Source organism: Lycium ferocissimum, chromosome 4 (assembly GCF_029784015.1).
Source record: "Lycium ferocissimum isolate CSIRO_LF1 chromosome 4, AGI_CSIRO_Lferr_CH_V1, whole genome shotgun sequence".
In the NCBI taxonomy this organism is placed as follows: domain Eukaryota; kingdom Viridiplantae; phylum Streptophyta; class Magnoliopsida; order Solanales; family Solanaceae; genus Lycium; species Lycium ferocissimum.
Window position 1 is genome coordinate 59,477,862 of NC_081345.1, and position 25,801 is coordinate 59,503,662.

Sequence of the window (25,801 nt, forward strand, 5' to 3'; positions counted from 1 at the left end):
AAAAAGTGTGGTCCTCATATTAAACACCAACCAATATTAAAAAATTAAAAAAATACCAACCAATATTAAAAAATTAAAAAAACAACAACCAATATTAAAAAAAAAAAGAATTAAAAAAAGTGAACCCCAAATCAAGCAATATAAAAAAAAAGTGAATCCCATATTAAAAAACAAACAATATCAAAAAAAAAAGTGCAGACTTTGTATTCGTAGCAAATACTAATATAATAAAGTTTTAGATACGGAGCACAAACTACAATGTTATATTAATCGTGTTTTGAACATAGTATCCCATATTGACAAAATCAAGCAATATATATATAAAAAAAAAAAAAAAGGAAATCCCATATTAAAAAAACAAACAATGTCAAAAAAAAAATTGCAGATTTTGTATTCTTAGCAAACACTAATATAATAAAGTTTTAGATACGTAGCACAAAACTACAATGTTATATTAATCGTGTTTTGAACATATATATATATATATATATATATATATATATATATATATATATATATATATATGTATAAAAATAGTGCAAACTAATAATGTCCAAAAGGGTGGGTCCCATACTAAATAACACCAAGCAATATAAAAAAAAAAAAAAAAAAAAAAACTATATAAAGCATGGGTTTAGACCCATGCTTCGCCGTCTGTTGTCCCTTAAAAAAAAAAGGGGGTGGGCCCCATACTAAATAACACCGAGCAATAAAAAAAAAAGGAAGAAAAAAAAGTGGAACTCACCATCTCCAAACTCATGAAAAAAAATAAAGTGGACCCCATATTAACAAAATCAAGTAATATCAAAAAAAAAAAAGTGAACCCCATATTAAAAAAAATATAATGTTAAAAAAAAAAAGTGCAGACTTTGTATTCGTAGCAAACACTAATATAATAAAGTTTTAGATACGGAGACAAACTACAATGTTATATTAATCGTGTTTTGAACATAGTATATGTATATATATTATATGCATAAAAATAGTGCAAACTAATAATGTCCAAAAAAAAAAAAAAAAGTGCACCCCATAAAGGATGGACCCCATACTAAACAACATCAACCAATATATATATAAAAAAAAAAAAAAAGTGGAACCCACCATCTCCAAACTCACGGTAAAAAAAAGTGGATCCCATATTAACAAAATCAAGCAATATAAAAAAAAAAAGTGAACTCCATATTAAAAAAAAATAATGTCAAAAAAAAAAGTGCAGACTTTGTATTCGTAGTAAACACTAATATAATAAAATTTTAGATACGAAGTACAAACTACAATATTATATTAATCGTGTTTTGAACATAGTATATATATATATATATATATATATATATATATATATATATATATATATAATAGTGCAAATTAATAATGTCAAAAAAAAAAATGCACCCCATATTAAAAAATCAAACAATATTCATGTAATTTCCAAAGTATCTCATTAAGTCAATAATGATGGATTCATTGCCACGTGCGTATCAATCCATTAGTGGGAGCAAATGAAATTGCTTTTCTTCAAAAGGTTAAGTAGTCAAATTATACAATTTTTTTTTTATATTAGCCTGAGATCTAATCTAGATATTAAACTGTTGTATTTACTATTCCGCCATGTCATTTATTTGTTATGTTTACTAAAATAAATATACTTAAAATATTTATATTTTAAAATAAGATAGAATTTAATTACTTTTTAATTTTTATTCTTACTCTAATAAATGTGAAAAGAGATTAATGTCGTAAAAAAAATATCAAATGGAGATCAAATAATGAATAAGGTAAATTAGTCAAATTATAATTCTAATCGACGTTTTCTTAAAAAACCATGCAAAAGACAACATGACAAGTAAAATGAGCTAAACCGAGAATATTTACTAAAAAATTAAAAAATAGTATTTCTTCGTTTAAATAGAAAATCAATTTCTACTTTGTTTCGTTTTAAACATGTAAAATTAATTTAATAATTTGAATTAGAATTATCCAAATCAAAATTTGATAAAAAATAATAAGTATTTTATACCTTTAAATTAATCGAATTAAAATTAAAAGTATCAACTGATGCTTAAATATTGCTATTGTTTTATCTCAAAGAGAGAAAAATAGTTTCCTTTTAAACAAATCTTCTCTTTTAAAAAATATTAATAAATTTGCCGATTTTGTATTCGTAGCAAACATTAATATAATAAAGTTTTAGATACGGAGCACAAACTATAATGTTTTATTAATCGTGTTTTGAACATATATATATATATATATATATATAATCACTATTCAAAGACAACTACATACACATAAATGCACTATAATCTAAAGTGTTGGGCCCGTGGGCAGCACAGGCATAGGCGGTCTAGTATATATATATATGACTGTCGACTGTCCACTCCACCGCATGAATGTTTGCTTCACGCAAGCTGCTACTTGTTTCCCTCCGTTTTGCTTCTCTCTTTTGCCTTGGCTTAAAAGTTTACACCAATGTGCACCCTTAAAGAAAGACTATTTAAAACTGAGTCAAAGTTTTTATTTATTTTTTAATTTTTTGATGGTTTTTCCATTCAGCGTCTGGTGTTAGTTTGGGCTAATTTTCATTTTTTGAAATTTAAACTATATGAATTTTGATCATTATTATAATTTTTTATTATTATAATGACATGAGCAGAATTTTATTTTATACTAGTACTTGTTCGTACAGTTATTGAGTATTTAAATTTTATGTTTAAAATATGTAATTAATAATTAATTAACTTCAAAGATTAGACAAATTGATTTTTAATAAGACATAAACATCACATAAATTGGAACAGAGAGAATATATTATGTTTACGTAAAGAATCACTTGTTATTATAAGTTTATTTAACCTAAAAATTAAATTTCTTATACTACCAGTGCCACCTTGAAACAAGAGTTTAAAAAATGATACCCCTTATTAAAAATATTTAGTTATTATACATGTATATTACATGTTGAAACAAATAGAATGCATGATAAATATAAGGATTGAATCCCCTTGACTTGAAATACAAGTTTGATTTAGCCTGTTTTTTTTAAAATTGAATCTCTTTAATGGAAATTTTGGCTCCGCTGTTATATTCGTGCACTAAAAATAAATACTTTAAATATGGTTGAAGAAAATTCTCTTGCTTGGTCTATCAACTGAGCCACTACCAAAAGCTTCCGTATTCAATAATAAATTCTTTTTTAAAAAAAGAAGTGGAATTAGCTAATCAAATAGTAGTACTTGTAGTAACAAAAAGTAGCTAATTGGTGTCCTTATTCATTCTTACTCTATAATTTTTTAAATAAAAACCCATCTCTCCAAATCTTTAGCTCTCTTCCTGCTTCTTCTTCCATTTTGCCAAAGACCCCACAAAGCTCAAAATCTCTCTTAGGCAATTGAAAACCACAAGACCACACATAGATAAATATAGAAAAAATATGAACGGTGTCTGTGGTGGTGCTGGTCAGTATAACAACAATAATAATGCTGGTGGTGGTGTTGGTGGGCCTTGTGGTGCATGCAAGTTTCTTAGAAGAAAGTGTGTAAGGGGATGTGTATTTGCACCTTATTTTGATTCAGATCAAGGTACTGCTCATTTTGCTGCTGTACATAAGGTGTTTGGAGCTAGTAATGCTTCTAAATTGCTGCTTAGAATTCCAGCACATAAGCGTTTGGATGCTGTTGTTACTCTATGTTATGAGGCACTGGCTAGAGTTAGAGATCCTATTTATGGTTGTGTTGGTCACATCTTTACTCTTCAACAACAGGTATGTTTTTTAAGTTCTTTTTTTCATTTTAAGTTTGCAAGGACGGAATTAAGGTGAGTTTTGTGAGTTCAACTTAACTTATTATTTTTAACTTCGAACTATAAATACATAATCTACGTTGACGATAATCTTACTAAACATAAGTTGTATATTTATTTTTAAGATCATATAGTGTGATGATTTACATGCAGAGGCGGAGCTAGAGTTATAGCTATTGGTCAATTAGAATCCGAAGCTTCAGCCAAAGCCTAGTTGTATGAAAAAATTCAGTGAATACGCATATATAATTTATCCAGACACAATAAGATACATTTTTTATAAATTCAGAACGCATAAATTCAAAATTCAAAATTTGTGTCCGCTTACATCCTTGTAAGCTACCTCTTTTAAAATTAAGACTTATAGAGTACCCTTTAAAGAAGTGTGGTAGAAGAGAAATCAAACAATTATAGATTTACGGTTTTTCCCCATAACTTGCAATTTGAACATAATCTTTATTTTATTTTGGTACAAAATACTTAAATGATTCCAAGATTTATCAACAGCCGGCATTCTAAACGGATCAAAGAGTTGTATCCAAATGTTTAAGCTTCTGAAATAATTATCAAGGTGGGATTGGCTAAACTTGGCTGGCTCTTTTTATGTGGATAACATTTTTCTTGAAACAGTGGGATTTTCAATGACTCAGAATCTAATACTCCCTCCGTCTCAATTTATGTGATATAGTTTAACTGAACACGAAATTTAAGAAAAAAAGGAATACTTTGAATTTTGATGTCTAAAACGAGCTAAAAATATTTGTGGAGTTATAGATAATATCGTTAAGCTTAAAATTTAAAGTTTAAAGTTAAATTGTTCTCAATTAAAGAAATATATCATTTTTTTTTTGGGACGAACTAAATAGAAAAATGTATCACATAAATTATTAAATTTGTCAAAACGATCACAGAAAAAACTTCTATGATTGAAACTTCTCAACCGTCGATGTGTTCAAAATAGTCTGAGGCTTTTTCTTTACGGTATTTTGAGAGGTCTTTCTTGTTACTGCTCATTGACAAGTTGCTAACAAATAGTGGTGATACAAGTACTAGTTCTTCATTTATTACTAACATACGGTCACTATTATGGACTTTTCCCATCATCCGTCCTCGCACCCTAGCCTCAAATATAAGCTCATAAGTTTAGTTCACAAATTGTCTGCATTGAGTTTAAGTTGTGTATATTAAGTATATAAAGATTTTTAACACCCTCATGTTAGTTTATTGACCTATAATAATATATAATTGTTCATGACACCCTTAATATGATAGTGGTGTAATTTAATATACCTCCCTTCCGATTTATGTGAAGGAGTACAGAGTATGAGGGTCAAAACACTTAGGACTCGTTTGGCCATAAGAATTATTCACTTTTTTCCGAAATTCTTTTTTATTTTTTTCACAACTAAAACAAGTACATTTCAACAAAAAAAAATACTATATGCAAAAATTATGGCCAAACACAACTTTAACTCTAACTCCAAAATTCTAAAAAAAGTGAAAAAGTTTTTGGTTTCTATGCCAAACACTTACTTAATTTTCATTATGAATTCGGGAATAGAGTTTTCAAATATTTTAAAATAAAATTTACATACTATTTGAAAACTATACGGAAAATATTACAAATCATTACAATAAATTATTAAAAATGACTTTTAAAAGTTTGAGACAATTATAGTACTCCCTCCATCTCAATTTATGTGACGCAGTTCAGATTTTGAAAGTCAAACTTCTTTATTTTGACCGTGAATTTGGACATACAATCTTTAAGGATTTTTGAAAAGTAATTTACACATTTAGAAATTGCATACTAAAAATTACTATAAATCACAATAATTAATAATTTAAAATATCTAATGGACATACAAATAAATTGCGATAAAATATTTTTTTATTTAACCCTAAAAAAGTGAAAAATATCACATTGAGAAGAAGTGACACTCATATCAAATTAGACGAAAGGAGTATAATGAATTAAATTATACTGAGAGCGTAAATATTTTTACCTAACCTTTTTTTTTTCTGTGCCTCTGCAAGAAAGAGAGAACCTGGAATAGAATAGTTGATGGATGTAGACTTTGAAATGTTTTGTCTTGCTTGCCGGTACTAATAAGTAACCCTAACCAACTTTAGCAGCTCGAGAAATATTTCATTGTTCAATATTTTGACTTTCTTGCTTTCTTTGTTTCCTAGCTCACGGAGGAATTAAATGCACACCATGTGTTAAATTCTATGCACTACATATTAGTACAAAGTGTTGATCTGGAAAATTCAGATGCAAAGAGTAGTACTTCCTCCGTTCCAAAATAAGTGTCTCTTTTAGCTCATGCACGCTCCTTAAGAAATTGCTCACTCTTAGAAAATTAGGAGTGTTTTTATCAACTTACCCCTAATTAATGCTTAGAAAAAAGAAAAGTTATTTAATGATTCTTGATAATAAATAAGGGTAAGTTTGGAAGAATAGAATTAATTTCTTCTTGAAATTCTAAAATATCACTTATTTTGGAACAAGATAAAAATTTGACGCAATCCTTAAAAAAATCATTTAATTAATTGTATTAATCATAAGTGTTAAGTATTTGATAAAACTGTGCTTTATCTCCGCTCAGAATGAATAGAAAGATTAGATTTGAATAAATAACTACTCGATTTTCTAAAGCTACATTTTATTCTGGACTTAATTTGCTTGGCTAAAACGACATTTAAAATGGATCTAATGAAGTTGTGTATCTGATGCTTAAAATAAATTATTCTCTCCGTCCCATTTTAAATGTCGTTTAACTCAAGAAATTTCTCCCAAAACAATTATCATTCTAGGAATTCAAGACTTATAAAATCGTTAAAAGAAAAATTAGTTTACCTTTATTAAATAGGGGACAACTTAATAAATTATATCTTATATTTATTATATTCTTAATTTCAGGAAAAGAGCTAAAGTGACCTTTAAGATTGGCTGAGGGAGTAATAATTTATCCTATTACTTCAAATTCATGGGAAGATTCAATGTTCTTTCAGGAATAAAATACAATTCGAAGTGTCCATTATTGGTCACATACGCACAACGCTCTTTAATTTTAGGTAAGAAAGCAAATATGCGACTTGCTAGTTCCATCCATTATTGGAGATAAACACAAAAGTTGACATTCCCAAGACCAGAATTAAGCTTTCTGACATTAACTTTCTATGCATTTCCACGAAGTATTATTTACTCTTTATCTTATTTTTATGGGTTTTACCAATGCTTCATCGTCAGTCACTCTTTATTAAAAAAAAAAAGAGTGAGCTTTATAATAAAAAAATCAAGTAATATTTAAAAAAAAGAAGAAGCGAACTCCACCATCTTCAAACTCATGTAAAAAAAAAAAAGTGAACCCCATATTACAAAAATCAAGCAATATTAAAAAAAAAGTGGACCCCATATTAAAAAAACAAGCAATGTCAAAAAAAAAACATGCACCCCATATTAAAAAATCAAACAATACTCATGTAATTCTCAAAGTATCCCCATTAAGTCAATAATGGTTGATTCATTGCTACATGCGTATCAACCCATTAGTGGGATCAAATGAAATTATTGTACAGCAAAAAACATAGACCCCATATTATTGCTTTTCTTCACAAGGTTAAGTAGCTAAATCATATAATTTCCTTTCTTTTCTTATATTAGCCTGAGATCTAATTTAGATATTTAACTGTTGTATTTGCTATTACGCTATGTCATTTATTTGTTATGTTTATTTATTTATATTTTAAAATAAGATAGAATTTAATTGCTTTTTCATTTTTTTCCTTACTCTAATAAATGTGAAAAGAGATTAATGTCGTAAAAGAAAAAATAATATTAAATGGAAATCAAATAATTAATAAGGTAAATTAATCAAATTATAAATTTATAATTCTAATTGACGTTTCCTTAAAAAATCGTGCAAAAGACAACACGACAAGTAAAATGAGCTAAACCAAGAATATTTACCAAAAATTAAAAAATAGTAGTTCTTCGTTTAAATAGAAAATCAAATTTCTACCTTGTTCGTTTTAAACATGTACAATTAATTTAATAATTTGAATTAGAATTATCCAAATCAAAATTTGATAAAAAATAATAAGTATTGTTTAGGTCCAATCTACATACATTAACAATAGAATATTTTACACCTTTAAATTAATCGAATTAAAATTAAAAGTATTAACTGATGCTTAAATATTGCTATTATTTTATCTCAAAGAGAAATCAAATTTCTACTTTGTTTCATTTTAAACATGTAAAATTAATTTAATAATTTGAATTAGAATTATCCAAATCAAAATTTGACAAAAAATAATAAGTATTGCTTAGGTCCAATCTACATACATTAACAATAGAATATTTTATACCTTTAAATTAGTTGAATTAACAAAGTATCAACTTATGCTTAAATATTGCTATTGTTTTGTCTCAAAGAAAGGAAACTTGTTTAAAAAGGAATTAACAATGTTATATTAATTGTGTTTTGAACATATTATATATACATAAAAATAGTGCAAACTTATGTATGTTTATTAGTAATATAAAATATATATATTATCACTATTCAAACACAACTACATACACATAGATATACTATAATCCAAAGTGTTGGGCCCGTGCTGCCGTCTAGTTACTACTTAGAAGAACATAATACGTTAAGGTAAGTTTTCTGGTCTAAAGCGGGTGGAAGCCTCGAAAGATTTAGTTTAATAATCATAGAATCATACAACTGTTTATCAACCATAATGATTTAAGGATTTATTTTGTTTGTTGTAGATTCCAATACTAGGTGTTGAAACATAAGAAATTACTACAGTTAAACCTCTTTATAATGACAGCATTTATCTGAAAATTCATAGCTGCTATAGTGAGGTACAGTTATGTGTGTATACTGACATTTGATGTTTAAATTTCATTTAGCTGTTATAAATAAAAATACGCCAACAATTATTTGTCTGTACTTTTTATGTTATAAACTAAAGCAAAATACTTATTAATTTTAAAATCTTTCATTAATTAAAAATTAAAAAGACTAATAAATCCATAACTAGTTGTATCGTACAGATAAAAGATTAAAATCTAAGGAGCATATGCATTTAAATTAATTGTAAATTTAAATATTTCAAGTTTGACGTAAGAATTCTAATATTGTATGTTGTTTCATAAATTTCAGTCTCTTAGTGATAATATAACGCTTGAATTAACGAAGATTTTTGTCTAAACTTTCAACAAAAGGGAATTCAATAGCTTTCCCACTGTCTAAGAGCTTAACATTGCCTCTTCTATCTTACCCCAAGTCGCATTAGGTTGAGGCTCTTCATGACATGAATGATGATTACCAAAAATATTTTAATATTTCATTTTTATAAATAATATATTTCTTACAAAATATTATTACACAATATTTGAGTATGACTGTTATAGAGAAATAATTTTACAAAGAGTGTACCGCTATAATGAATGTCACTGATGTTATCGGTAGAATGCTGTTATAGAAAATTAAAATATAACATGAAAAATCGGTTTCGAAGAAAATCAGGCCATTATAGTGAAGTTTTGTTATAACGAATAACAATTATAGAGAGGTACTATTACTTAACTATGAATTTAAAAAGAAAAAACGTAATGCTTCACATATATCGTTTGGATTTAACTTTTATAAAATGCTAGTAGTATAAAAGAATTTTTTACATATCACTATACTTTAACTTGTTGCGCATGTAACCTATCTTACTTTTTTGGGTTATATTAATTTCATTTTTTATGAATAGTTACTTGTAACGATTTTTAGGTGATTCATATATATTTGATTAATATGGAAAGTAAGGTATGTTATATGTTACAACAATTAAGGTACGTTGATATTGTAAAAAAATGTTACACAACCAATATATATAGGTGGAAATAAATTTTTAAGATGAATAAACCTAAATAGCTACTCATCTAACTGCTCAAACTAAAAATAGCCAACGATAAATAAAATATATGTATAATTCATGTATAATATGTACATAATTGTGTATAATCTGTATATACTGGCTAAAAAAGGTAGACAGTGAATCCAACTGACTATATATGTAAAACTATCCATTTCTAACGATCAATTTATTTATCTTGTTATAGATTACCGGTTTTATTAAGGTAAAAAGATCTTTTCTTTATGACAGTGTCTGAGTAGTAGAAAACGTACAGTTCCATCTTCATTGTTTAATTTTATACATGTAGGTTGTAACTTTGCAAGCCGAGTTAGCATATGTTCAAGCCCGCCTTTCCACCTTGCACCAACTACCTATGCCGCAACAAAGTCCAACTCAGACAGTGCTGCAGCAATCATCTTCAGACCTGTTCTGCAGTACTTCAAGCATATCATCGACTACTATGGATCCACAATTAGACATAACAGGTATGGTTGTTAAATGGACGGATTAAATGGGGTAAGTTAATTAATGAGTCGGTCTTTCATCCGCCTAAAAGTTACTTGAGTTGAAATGAGTTGGATGCTAGAATGTGCTAAAAAACGGGTCATAAATGAACCCATCTAATTCTCACTGACTGAGTTTTAATTTGTTTGTTTGTTCTTAAGTAACTAATAAAACTTTTTTTCTTTATTATGGCTATATATAACATATCTAATAAAACGTTTTTTCTTATTATGATATGACTATATATATATATATATATAACATACTCCCTCCATCCCAAAATATTTGTTATATTTCCTTTTTTAATAGTCAATTTGACTAACGTTCAAGCTAAATTTGATTATTAAGTCAATATTTTAAAATGAAAATTTAGATATTCGAAAACGATACGAAAAGTACCACACTATAAGACTATAAGTCATCATTCTTCTCATATTAAATATGATGAAAAAACATAGCTTAGAATGTGTTCAAAGTTCCTTTAGTTTGACTCTGTAGAAGTGAAATGTGACAATTAATATGAGACAGAGAGAGTATAATTTTTTTTTTTTTTTTGATAAGGTTTCTTATAGGTCAATTTGGGTTGTATATGGGCTGACTTAGGCAGGTCAAAATGGGCATAGGTGGGTTAACGACACGCACTTGAACAGATTGCACGGGTCATATGTTTATGGACTAATTTTGTCACCCCTAATTACAGGTTTAAGTGACTTGTTGGATCAAGAACTAGAAAACTGTGACCTCCACACATTAGCTCGAGAGTTCGTTTCTAGACACTTATCTGGAGTTAGATTCAGGCCTTCACCATGAAGATGTGTACCTAGCTCCATGATTAGCTCTATGAAGATGATGATCATTTAACTCCCTTTTGTCTATATTTAACTTTGTTGAGTATACTAATTGTGATTGTATGGATTTTGTGGAACTTCTTTCTTGATTAGTGTAACTGAATGTTTCTTGCTTAAGATTTTTGTCTTTTGCCTAAGTGAGTTTTATTCAATTCGCCAGTGAGGCTAATATGATGTTTTAAAGTAAGTATTACACAAAATGTAGCATCTTGGTGTAAACTTATTCTTGGTATCTTCTGTACCATACAAATGAATGCAAGAGCGCGTATAAATTTTTTATTTAATCATATTAAGTGATAGTATGTATTTTCACTGTGATTAGTGATTCTTATAGTTAAATTGTCATTTAATATAAATATTAGTAGGTGTGAGTAAGTATATTGTTAATTGGTTGTTTGTGTGTTTATGAGAGAGAGAGAGAGATGCATTTCCAATAAATTTGAAATTAGTTAAGGTTTTTCTTTGTTTTCCTTTTTTTTTTTTTTTTTTTTTTTTTTGTGTGTGTGTGTGTAAATATTAATGCAGATAATTATTAGAGAACTTTACAGAAATAAGCGGCCGAATATAGTCTATTATTGTCGCCATAAAAATTAATAAACAATCAGTAAACTAGAAACTAGTTACAATAATTAGCCGATTAAATATATAAATTTAGTGCCACGCTTCATCTCACTAGCGTCCTTCACCTGTCTCATCTTCCAGAGGAAATGAAATCCCCATATGAATAACTTCCAAAATTCGAACAACGCTGGACAAAAATCACACTACTTTTTTTAATAGAATAAATCAATAATTATGTTGTTGAAATTTTCAAATTGTTTAGTAGAACAATGTATAACAACCCTCATACATTGTGTTATATATAGTTTATAAACTGGTTATACACTTCTACACTGTATATATATTTGTGCATATATATCCCTTCCAATCACAAATTAAAAAGTCTCACAATATTATATAATGTATAAATAATGTATCTACATAGTTATACAGTGTAAATACACACATTATACATGTAACAATCCAATCTCTTTTTTTGAGCATTTGAGTATCAAATCATATTTTGAGACTTGTATAAGTCAATCTTACCAATTGTGACTTTTTGGCATGGTTTGGGTTGTGACTCGAGGGGCTCTGGTGAATTTCGACACTATTGGAACACTTTAATAATTACAATTTTTTGCAAACCCATCATGGTCGTGTCTCGCTGCCCAAGGGTTGACTACGGTCAAAGTAGATTCGCAATTGTGTAGGCTAGGTTCGCGGATGTGTTGAGTAATTCAGTTTTCCGTCAGCGACTGCAAGGCATCGGTCGTGATCGCGATGAAGGTAGTACAGTGTTTAAATATCTTACTTTCACAAACGAGCAGCCATTCTCTCTATTTTTGGGCTAGGAGCTCTAGTTTTTGGGATAGAAAGGTGGAAATTCGACGTAATATTTAAGTTAATGATTTCCTACACTAATCTTTGATAATTTATGTTGTCACCTAACTTACTGAAGAACCAGGTTCTTCAGCAGTAAACAAAAAGTAAATTGCGATAATAAATCACACTAAGATTTTTACGTGAAAAATTCCTTACTCAAGGGAGGCAAAACCCATGACCACTCTTCAGTGAGATTTCTCCAATACTCCACTAGTCAAGTAATTTTAAGATTACAACTCTTGCAACCTAAAGAACTGACCAGTACAACACCTTACCCCACTACGATTCTTCACTAATTGTAGCTAACTTTTTCAAAGACTCTACCCATTATAAGAAGCACCTTACAACTGAAAACAATACCTAATACAAATTCGCTACGAATGTAAAAGGTTATAGTTGAAGCACAAAGATTATAACGATTACAACTCAAAGAAACCGTTTGAATAAATCTTGATAGGGACAAGTTCTTCTTCGTTGCAGTTGACTCTTAAGAAGCTCTGAACAAATCTCTGTTTACTTGCTCTGGTCTTCTTTCTATTTTGGTGGTTGTCTTCACTAGTATCAATGTGATGCTTTACATAGGAGTAGTGTCACGACCCAATTTACGGCTCGTGCGGGCATCTACCCTTTTGTCACCTAGTAGGCGAACCCTTACCAACTAACCCTTAGTTAAACTCGTTTTACACTTAACAACTGGTAGGAAAGAACATTAAGTAAGAAAACATAAATGAAACTCTTTATAAATTTAGAAATCACAACTTCCCGGGACCTAGTTTAGACATGTACAAGAGCTTCTACAATACAGAGGGGTAAACTCAAAATAAAATGACAACTTCTGCCTTGGAATAAGATACACAGAAGTTGTAGAGACATGTATGCCACTTCCGCTACCGAAACCTTCAAGCCATAACATGAAACACATCTACACCCTGAAAAAGATGTAACAAGAGTAGCATCAGTACACCACACGTACTGGTAAGCATCATAGGCCGACTAAGATTAGTTCACGCAATACGATATAGAATCAATCAGAAAAAACAGATAAGTACAGTCGCAACACCTTTTCGAATCCTACCCATACTTAAACTATTCCTACATAAACATACTCATAGCCATTTACCATTACCACATCAAAGTAGCAACCGAAAGTAAGGACTAACAGACAGTAAACAGTTATATTCAAGACAGACTCCTGGACCAGCTAACCCACAACAATTAAGGAGGAACAGACATCACGCCTCCATACCAACCAATACTAAGTGGGATCACTAATCCGTACCCTTTTCCTCCATAATTTAGCAGACTCGTAATTGACAAGTAGACACAACAACACAGCAACCCACATCAGACATTAGTCATTAACCACTTATCAAATGTAAGCAAAACTAAGCAAACGTAATATAACCAATGACAAAGATCTCAACTGTACTCCCAAACCTGAACCATGCTAAATGGAATCACTCCAACACCACCTTTCCTCATTAGTCAATGGAGCCATGAAGTTACACATAAACACAACCGCTTATACCCAAAATAATATCATCAAATAGGATCAGCCATCAACCAATCACAGGGATATGATAAGTCCAGTCATCAACCAAACACAGTAATAATATGAGTCTAATGCAATGCAATAATAATAATAATAATAATAACAATAATAATAACAATAATAATAACAATAAAATAATAATAATAATAATAATAATAATAATAATAATAACAATAACAATAACAATAACAATAACAATAACAATAAGAATAACAATAAGAATAACAATAACAATAACAATAACAATAACAATAATAATAATAATATCACATCCGTACACACATGCTAATGATATTGTTTGCCCAATAGTCATGACCTGCAGGGAACCCATGGTGTCCATGTACCACTCGCTCCGGAACTGACCTCGGATCATGTGCCAGTAACTAGGCCACATCCTCACCCCCTGTCAAATGTATATATATATATATATTTCTGTATGTGTTCACAATATGAATATCGATGTATTTCCAGTTCAACAGGCAATATGGAATATGATCAGCCATTAAAATCAATGTCAAGAATTACCACGCACCATGCCACAAATCATAAAAAGATTCAGTGAAAACAATTCAACCACAACATGAACGCTCAATGAAGGCTCTTACAATTAAAATACAAGTCACCCCAGCCCATGGTACATCAAGACTCTAAAATGGTCAATCGGTAAATACACGAACCCCACCTTCTAACTAAATCCCTACCAAAATATATACACAACACTTCTTTTCCCACCAACATAATGACTACACACCTTGGTTCAATTACTCACTTAGTGGTGGCAAGCCCACAGAATCAACATTCATATTAATCTAAACAATATCCAATCAAACTCCATGTCCAAAGACCTAATCATGCTTTCTCCTATCAGTTCAATAACATATATACGACTCACTAATCAAAGTCTAACTCAAATAACCATGACCTACCTCGATGCCGAGCAGCTGTCACGAACGTCCATAGAATCTCCACTTTTCCGTTTCCAACCGAAAGCTATGACAGAGAAGTCTAGAAATATGAAGAACCCGAGATTGAGCATCAAATTTAAGCATACGTAGAAATCTAGACTCCATAATGTCACGACCAATTAAGCTAAGTCGCGTGGGCACCTACCTTTCCCACCTCGGTAAGCTAACCCTTAACCCAATAATGGCAAAAACACAACAATTAATTAAATAAGCGGAAGAAATAAAATACACCCCAGAGTCTGGTCTAATCCATACAAGAGCATCTAACTAGAATCTACAAGTCTAGAATATCAATAATACATCAACACTGAATATGTCTACAATAGAAAGTAAGACATAAATAAAGTAGAATCTTCAAGGCGGCAGACGTCTCGTCTCACCCTGTAGACTCTAAGCAAATCTCGGAGTGACTATCGGCCACGAAAAACGAAGAGATCAACACGAAATTTCGCATTCATGTCAACGCAAAAGAATGCGACAGTGCGAAGACAAAAACCACGGTACTAGTAGGTATCATAGGCCGACTAGGTTTAGCTAACATAATCTAGATAATAAAGTAAGATAAGCAGATAAATCAACAAGTATAAGTCAAACACAAGTCAGAACCAAGTACACGTCATCACCTATGTTGAATCATCTAAACCCAAGTGTACCAAGTCTCAATATATCCAAACCGAAACCAAACAACACAAGTAAATCACCAGATCATCACAATATAAGATATAATGCAATGCAATGCAATGATTTATGAATGCAAATGCAATGCAATGCTGTGTACACATGTACTCCGGACGGAAACCTCCACGTCTCGGTAGCACAACCTAGGGTGACTCGCGAAGTCTAAGTGCTACTCGTCCCGGATCTTTGCCCAACAGACAGAAGAGACTTCGGATATTTTCCTATGGAGGATTTTCTTCAGCACCACCCAGGGGGACCTGCGGAGTCCATGTACCTCACGGCTCCGGCACAAACCTCGGCAACCGCTACCACTCAATCCACGATTTTGGGATAACCATCAGATATCGGACTCTCACATCGCTCTTATCCAACCTGAGCCCAGCTTATCACAGTGTTTCCTCAAGTATCATCAGTGTATCAACAATATATCATGAAGGATGGGAATGCGTGCAATGTATGAGTCAACATAAAAAATCAGATCAGTGTCACAAGTACCAAACATGGGTTCGCCAACAATATCATGAAAGACTACACAAGTCATATAAAACACTATCCTCGTATCAAATGTCAACAAACAAGGTACTACAATATCATGATCAAGATATACCAATAATCTCCAATATGTACTATCACCACGTGGCATCAGGCTAACAACAATAGAACAATCAAATCACAACACAATGGGGTGGCTAGCCCCAATTACACAACAGGGCCCAACCTAAGACAATATCCAACCTAACTTCATACCCGAAGGTTTACATGCTTTCTCCGACAATATCATCTAAATATATGCTTCACTAAACGAAGTCTCATCATAGGGTAAGCTATAACCTACCTGAAAGGCCGAATAACAATATCACCAACAACACGCTTTAGCCTTTCCTTTGAGCCTCGAGATCAAGAAAGTCTAGTCATATTCGAAATCTAGATTAGAAATCATGAAGATCGATACCTATATTGCTTTCATTCAAATTGGGTCAAAAACCAAACCTAGAATTTGAGTAAACGGGGCCCACAAGGGCAAAACAGGAAATTAGGGGGTAAATTATCCAATTAAACACTAGGTGATCAAAACCCATCAAGAAAGACCCATTAAACATTCTTCTATAAAAATCTCAATTTCCTACTTTAGAAATCATGGATTAAAGCTTAAACCAAGGGAATGAATCAAAGGGAAATACTTAAGGGAATGAATCAAAGGGAAATACTTAGATTATGGTTTAGACCTTACCCCATGGAAGAAACTTAAATAATATTCTTGAATTATCCCAAACCCAAGCTTTCAAGATGAGGGAAACTCCAACCAACAATAAATAGCAAAAACGCCCAGCTGTTCTGCCTCGTTTCTGGTGCCAAACGATCCCAAAACTCGTTTTTGATGCCTCCAATGGATTCCTTGTGAAATTTCACTCAAGTTAGGCTTTTGAATTACTCCTTTTGACCTTATAATGAATGAGATATGTTGATTTCAATATTTGGAAAAGTACAGATTTTTAAATACGAATTCAGTGGCAATTTCGTAATTAATCTGACAAATCTGACAATCCAATTCTTAGTAAAATGACCATAATTCCCTCATACGATGTCAAAACTTGATGATTTCAGTTGCTATGGTTCCGAGTTTACGATACGGATATAATGGTTTAGTCGAAACATAAATCAAATGCCGTTTGCTCAATATGGTACCCTTTATGCTCAAATCGACGTCGAAACCGAAAACAATCACCATACAACCCAAACTTATCCAAAACTCAACGGAATCTAACCAAAATTTGTGGACATGTCCAAAACCGTCATACAAACTTAATGGAACTTTCAAAACATCGACACGAGTTCATCTTGACCCGATGTTGATCGTGGTCAAATCCAATTCTAACTTAACCATTTTCTCAACCAATGATCCAAATCACACCCAAACCCTTCGGGAACCAAACCAATGACAACTGCTAAGTCATAAATCACCCTCCGGAGCTAATGGACCTGTCGGAATTCAATTATGGCATGTTTACCCAAAAGTTAACTTCGAGTCAAATGGTTTTCACTTTAAGACCAAATTTTCTAAAAGTCATTCCAAAACCAAAAATGATGCCTAGGGAAATGTGCCACCGGTCCCCGCGGATCAAAATATTACTAACAAGGCTCGGGGATGAGTCAACGGGGGAAAAAATGGTAAAAATGCAATAACGACCAAACGGATCGTTACATCATATACAAATTAAACAATCGCTCGTCCTCGAGCGACAAGGGAATGAAACGAGGGAAGAGCACCTGACTCGGAAAATAACTGGGAATATCTCTCACGTATCTTAGACTTAGTCTCCCAAGTAGCCTCCTCAATCGGACGATGCTTCCACTGACTTCCATTGACGCAATCTCTTTAGATCTCAATTTTCTAACCTTGCCATCCAACTCATCACGCAATGGTGCATCCGAAGTAATAATGTAAGACCCATAGGAATGGTACTTCCTCAGCATAGGCACATGGAAAATCGGAGGACCACCCAACATCTCCAACTCTACGAAGAACCTTAAATGCATCAAATCAATCCCACGAGAGAACAACACTTCCTACCATATAAAGCCTAACTGGAACCATGCCAGAATGAATGCACAACTCTCGAATATCACCAATAGTCGTTTGAACTGACTCTGAATTCCGGAAACCAATCACAGTCCTATTGCACCTCTATGGTGGTCAATTCTGATCTTTTCCTCACGCATAACAAATCATGTCGATCACCTTCAACTCCACAAGTGGAGTCCTATCCAAGTTATCAACTTAGTACCGAAGAGCTATGCCTTACGACTTCAATCTTCATGTTTCTCAACCTTTACCCGATACGCAAATTCGATACAAACCTGAACTTTTCGACGCAAACCTGAAGCCTTATATAGTAATTATATAACCATCAAACTTCTCATAGTGTCGCCTCGATATGCTCAAAAATTCTCCAAAAGTATCCAGTCTTACACTGCAACTCTAAATCTCATGCAATCACCCCCAAGTCTTTAATAACAAAAACTGCTTACCCAAACTGTCCTGTCAATACTACTTGCAACATAAATTATCACCACGAGTAGGGTCTCACCTCGAAAATATAACTCTAGTCCTCACATGATAGGGATTCCACAATCTTCTCTCTTAAGGCATGCTAACTCATCCACTATAGAAGGTCATGAAACTTATCCGATGGTGTACCACTAAGCCACTTTTTAAAAACCATCTTCTCTCTTAAGGCATGCTAACTCATCCACTGTTGAAGGTCATGAAACTTATCCGACGGTGTACCACCAAGCCACTTTTTATAAACCTCAACAAGTCGGTTCATTGAAATATGCTTCTCACTAGTCGCGGATCACGAACCTCGCGAAACTCTATCATATCACATAGTCCATCCACAGATTTCCTTCTTAAGCTCTCGCAACAAACACATCTCAACTGGATAATGCAAGAAGACGACACCACAATCCATACTGACCGAAGAAATCCCCAAGATGCAACTTTTTCTTATCGATTCACAATCATCTACACCTTTTCTCGACTCGTCAATTCCCAAGTTTCTAATCATTTGACGATCATCGATACCGTAATCAATCCTCGAATCCACTCCATCGAATACCACATAATCATAAATCTTACAAACTAGCCGAATTAATCCTGGAGTTAGGATCGTACCACACACTTTGCACATTACCGTTTCCTTAACGCTTACCACTCTGAACTGAACGCTCTCTAATCCGGTGTTTCACACAACAGTATCACTAATATCCTTATGTATCCCACTGAATCGTCCTTGCCCGAATTGCCTTACTCAATTTCCGAAATGTATACCGAACTTAAGTTAACCCAACCAACAAATATGATTTAGAAGGCTAGAATGAATATTCATTATACCCATTTTTAATCTTCCATCACTTAACGAACTAACAAGGTAAAGGGATTCTAATATGATTAGGGGTAACAGAATAGCAAAGAGATTAGAAGGACTTACCACCAAGAATCTTCTCCAAGAATATCCTAGATTTGCTCCCAAAAGCTCAGATTTCGGAATTGTAACAAATGAGGGACTTAGGGCATTTAACACTTCAGTTAATGAACTAACTGTCCGTCACCTACTTCGGCGATAATATTGCCGCTCCAGTGGCGCCGCCCCAGCGGTACCATGACCGCTATAGCGGTTATGCCCAAAAAACACGGACCGCGTCGGCCCGGCGGGGTGACCAGCCCTGCGGTACCCTTTGCCTCGGTCTTTGGTGCCGCCAAAGCGGGCACTAGACACCAAAAAATTTTCCAAGTTTCACAACTCAACCCGAATTTTTAACTAACTCCCGAGGCCATCTGCTCACAAAACAGATATGCAGACATACACAAAAACACGTTACGAACACACTCGTGGCCTCGAAATTCCCAACGGAGGTCTCGTTGATCGAGTCACCCCCGATACCTCAATTTCAACTTCCCAACCCAAGTCCCAAAATGTGTTCGAGTGCATTAGGAACCGAACCAGATATACACACAAGTTCTAAAAGACCATCCGGACCTCTCGAAATTGATAAATTTTCAAAAAAGGTCCGTTTGCCTAAATGTCAACTTTGAGTCAACTCTTTTTCGCTTAAAGCCAATTTTCGTAAAAAGTCACCAAAATCAATCCCGAACACCTCGAGTAGCGTGTCAACGATCCCCTCGGGTCAATAGTAAGCTAACCAAGCTCTCGCATCACTAACTCGTGTTTCAACGACTTCTTTTTTTGCCCTTAACCTCGAAGACATCAATCAACCTTATTGGCCACCCTTTTTCTGAACGTCATGATATAATGTCCCCACAGTCCAAACACGATTCGAGAACCCATATTACCTCACCTCAAGTCTTACGAACCTTAACCCCTGAACCTGATAGTAAGATGTCTCATTATAATCCTTCAATCCTTGTATTTCATTTTAAATCACTTTTATCACTATCAAGCAACAAACGCTCAAATCCACTCGATCCTTTAAACTAATCATCCATTTTAAGCCCAAAAAACCACTCAACAATATCCATACTTCTCCTCAAATCTAAGTGAAACAACTAGTAACTCCTCAAGTCTTTAACTCATCGTATTCGCCCATAATTGAAGTCATTTCTATCAGTTGTTTACTAATTCCTCAGAAGTCCACAACCCATATATTTTTCCGATCAAACGATGTGCCTATAGCATTCACTTAATAACCGAGTAGTCCTTTAACATCAACTAACTTATATTAAGAATAACCTTTAGCACCAGTCGCAACCTTATCCTGACAACCATGCCAGATACCAATTTTTTCCTTCCTAATCTCACAAAAGTACTTATATCCCAGATATTCTAAGAAGTCTTGCTTCGCTACACACTTTCCACAAAAGCTTCCTTCATGTCCTTATTGTCAACTTCTTTTCTTTATTACCCGCGATCACAATACAATTGCCCAATTTGATGGCCATCACCGAACTTACATTTGTTCTCATATACTGAAGTCTAATACTCTACTGCTGCTGAACCATCGATCCACCATTAGTACACCAGTGTCACACACACCATCATTATGCCTTGATGAAGCTGAAGTTAAATCGATCATATCATCGAGCAACCTACTATAGTTAAGCCATCAATGCACCTTGTCACTTCCAAGCGCTGAATCATGGAGACCCTGTAGCCCTTTGAACTATGTTTTCCATTTCTCACAAACTCTCACAATAAACAAGTCAAATCGCGACTCCACACAATCGAATCCTTAGGACATCGCTAGAGACTAAACTTTGATCACTTTCCCGAATCAAAATAACACATCTCCTAAACCACCACACGTCATAGACCAACAATTCACATAAAAATTTAAGGATGAGTGTCCATCCTCCGTGGGTGATTAAGATAAGAAAGTTCAGATCCAAAATTGGAATCGACTAGATACAAATTTGAATGAAGTCATACGAGAGAATGAAAGAATTGAAAGTTTCCTAAATGTCTTATAGCCCCTCGCAGATAAGTATAGAGCTCATCGTACCGATCCACGAAACTCTACAAGACACGCTCTTGTATTATTGACTGGGTAGCCTAGGACTTTGATACCGACTTGTCACGACCCAATTCAGCTAAGTCTGGCGGGCACCTACCTTTCCCACCTCGGTAGGCTAACCCTTAACCCAATAATGGCAAAAACACAACAATTAATTAAATAAGCGGAAAAATAAAATACACCCCGGGTACGGTTTAATCCATACAAGAGCATCTAACTAGAATCTACAAGTCTGGAATATCAATAATACATCAACACTGAATATGTCTCGGAATAGAAAGTAAGACATAAATAAAGTAGAATCTTCAAGGCGGCAGACGTCTCGTGCTCACCTGTAGACTCTAAGCAAATCTCGGAGTGACTATCAGCCACGAAAAACAGAAGTAGATCCAACCTGGAATTCTGCATTCATAAAAGAATACGACGAAGTGCGAGTCGATACAAAATCACAGTACTGGTAGGTATCATAGGCCGACTAAGTTTAGCTAACATAATCTAGACAATAAAGTAAGATAAGCAGATAAATCAACAAGTATAAGTCAAACACAAGTCAGAACCAAGTACACGTCATCACCTATGTTGAATCATCTAAACCCAAGTGTGCCAAGTCTCAATATATCCAATCCGAAACCAAACAACACAAGTAAATCACCAGATCATCACAATATAAGCCATAATGCAATGCAATGATGTATGAATGCAAATGCAATGCAATGTTGTGTACACATGTGCTCGGATGAAACCTCACGCGTCTCGGAGGACCCCGTCTCGGTAGCACAACCCAGGTTGACTCGCGAAGTCTAAGTGCTACTCGTCCCGGATCTTTGCCCAACAGACAGAAGAGACTCCGGATCTTTGCCTATGGAAGATTTTCTTCAGCACCACCCAGGGGGACCCGCAGAGTCTATGTACCTCACGGTTCCAACACAAACCTCGGCAACCGCTACCACTCAATCCATGATTCCGGGATAACCATCGGATATCGGACTCTCACGTCACTCTCATCCAAACTGAGCCCAGCTTATCACAGTGTTTCCTCAAGTATCATCAGTGTATCAACAATATATCATGAAGGATGGAAATGCGTGCAATGTATGAGTCAACATAAAAAATTAGATCAGTGTCACAAGTACCAAACATGGGTACGCCAACAATATCATAAAAGACTACACAAGGCATATAAAACGCTATCCTCGTATCAAATGTCAAGAAACAAGGTACTACAATATCATGATCAAGATATAACAATAATCTCCAATATCTACTATCACCACGTGGAATTAGGCCAACAACAATAGAGCAATCAAATCACAACACAATGGGGTGGCTAGCTCCAATAACACAACAGGGCCCAAGCTTAGACAATATCTAACCCAACTTCATACCCGAAGGTTTACATGCTTTCTCCGACAATACCATCTAAATATATGCTTCGCTAAATAAAGTGTCATCATAGGATAAGCCATAACCTACCTGGAAGGTCGAATAACAATATCACCAACAATCACGCCTTAGCCTTTCCTTTGAGCCTCGAGATCAAGAAAGTCTAGTCATATTCGAAATCTGGATTAGAAATCATGAAGATCGATACCTATATTGCTTTCATTCAAATTGGGTCAAAAATCAACCCTAGAATTTGGAAAAACGGGGCCCACAAGGGCAAAATAGGAAATTCGAGGGTAAATTATCCAATTAAACACTAGGTGATCAAAACCCATCAACTAATTGCAAAATCAACATCAAGGATTCATCTAATTTTGGAATCCAAGCAAAACCCCCAATTTTGGGTATAAACCCTAACTCTTAAATTCAAGAATTCAACACTAATAATGGAAGGTATATGATTAACAACCTTAGATACATCATAACCTAGCATTAACCCAATCAATTTCATAATTTAAAGCAACTTAGGAAGTCTAACTAATTTTATGATCTTCTCAAGAAAGACCCATTAAACCTTCTTCCATAAAAATCCCAATTTCCTACTTTAGAAATCATGGATTAAAACTTAAACCAAGAGAATGAATCAAAGGGAAATACTTAGATTATGGTTTAGACCTTACCCCATGGAAGAAACTTGAAGAACATCCTTAAATTCTCCCAAACCCAAGCTTTCAAGATGAGAGAAACTCCAAACAACAATAAATAGCGAAAAGGCCCAGCTGTTCCGCCTCGTTTATGGTGACAAACGATCCCAAAACTCGCCTCGTAAAATACGTTTGACCTACGGGTTCTAATGGTATGCCTTTGTAGGTATAAATTGTTTATAATGAAAAAAAACTGTTTCAGTTTATATTTCCGCCACAAAAAGTTAGTCATTCATGCAAAATATATCACATTTTAAGAAATGAAAGTGGTAGAGTTTTGCCCAAAATTGGGCATTGGGTTTCGGACTAGAACACATAGGTTAACTCTCGAAGGCCTTTAACCTAGGTAGAACACCACGTAAGCCCACCCGAGTTTTAGGAAAAGGTTTTTAGTCTTTAAGTTTTATAAAAATAATTTTTTAGGCATACTATTATTATCCATTTTTAGCCATATTTTATATTTTTAGATTTTTATCCTTTTAGTCCAAGTTAATCCAAAAAATAGTCTAAGTCCAATTTTTATCCAAAATGTCTAAATGCACGGCCCACAATTATTTTTGTCTTTTAAATCCATAAAATTTATCAAGTCATTTTTGTCCAAAATCATGATTTGCATTTAAAGAACGTCCATTTTTTATCCATAAGGCTGTCTTAGTCTTAAAAATCATTTGCACGTTAACATTTATCAAAAATTAATTTTTATAACTTAAAAATGGTTTTGGCAACTCTAAATTTCATGACCATTTTTAAAGGGTTCCAATAAACACATTTCCTCAATTTTGCTAAGTAAATAATACGAGGTAAAGGGGGTTGGGCCTACCAAGCCCAACAGAAATAAATACAATTTTAAACTTATCCGCTCCAAATCTGCTCCAATTGCTCAGTTCGTCCACAATGAGGTTGACTCGATCTAAGTGAGTTGGTGGGCCTCGTTGAACCCACTAACGAATGGGGAGGTTTACCAATAAAAGGGTATAAAATACATTAGTATCTAATCTTAAGGACATAAATTAACTTTACAAGGCCAAAATTTAAATTACAGCACAACTGGGCTAAGCCCATAACTAAATAAACGGAGAAGGGACAGATATGCAAAAAAGGACTGAACCAGTGTATGGGCCCAACTGGTCCAGCTTTTGAAATCATGCAAGAAATTTTCTAAGTGTTAAACCATGATATACATGGTATACTAGGTGATATACTCATTTATTGAGAGCAAAACCCCATAAGGGGACATACCCTCTATATATACCTGATATACACTATATACTCCTTCCCCAAATACCACATTTAAACTGCTTACGAAATCCACAATCTTCCTAGCAAATGTCAAAGGATTTTCAAAGTTTATGCTACTCAAGATTTAACTAACAATTAAGGCAAATAAACAATCAAGATCACATTTTCAAGATAACAAATTCAAGTAGGAGCATCAAGAGGCAATTCAGCCAAAGACAAGAAAGGAAGAAACAAGCAATTTCAAAACACAAGTTGCTCATGAACCAGTTTCAAAACAATAATGCAAAGAGCAATCTTCAAAGTCAAAGCATGATCAATTTAGACTAGAGTGGGACAATATTAATCCAGTTTTGACAGGCTTTCTCGTCCCCAGCTTTCCTTTTCTAAAAAAAAAAACTTGTAATCACAGGTTTTTACTAGTCTCACTTAGACAATTACCAAGTCATAATCAAGGTTTACAACATGAGTTCATTTATCAACCCATCTTTCATGAATTCAGAGATACTAGTGATTCAAAAATAGGGCACACAGAGTCTCTAGGCACAGATCAGGCCAAGCTAAAACAAACCAAAACTGACCAGGTTTGTAAGGCATTCACAGATTCTAAAAAAATGCAATCTCAAGTCTCAATCTGTTTCAACACCTTATGGAGCCAATGAAGGCAATTGTCAACAACACACATAGTTTTAGAGGTTAACCAATTGAAAACACTTACACAGATTCCAATTGATCTTAAGTATAAACCTA

The 25,801-nt window shown here is 33.3% G+C and overlaps 1 protein-coding gene across 1 annotated transcript; it reads left to right on the forward strand.

Moving 5' to 3' along the window:
* Window positions 1-3,228: 3,228 nt before the first annotated feature.
* Window positions 3,229-11,322, forward strand: LOC132054898 (LOB domain-containing protein 19-like). Its single transcript, XM_059446853.1, has 3 exons — window positions 3,229-3,760; window positions 10,031-10,208; window positions 10,928-11,322. Exons 1-3 carry the CDS (start codon window positions 3,431-3,433, stop codon window positions 11,035-11,037), a joined length of 618 nt encoding a protein of 205 aa, XP_059302836.1. The 5' UTR covers window positions 3,229-3,430; the 3' UTR covers window positions 11,038-11,322.
* Window positions 11,323-25,801: the final 14,479 nt, after the last annotated feature.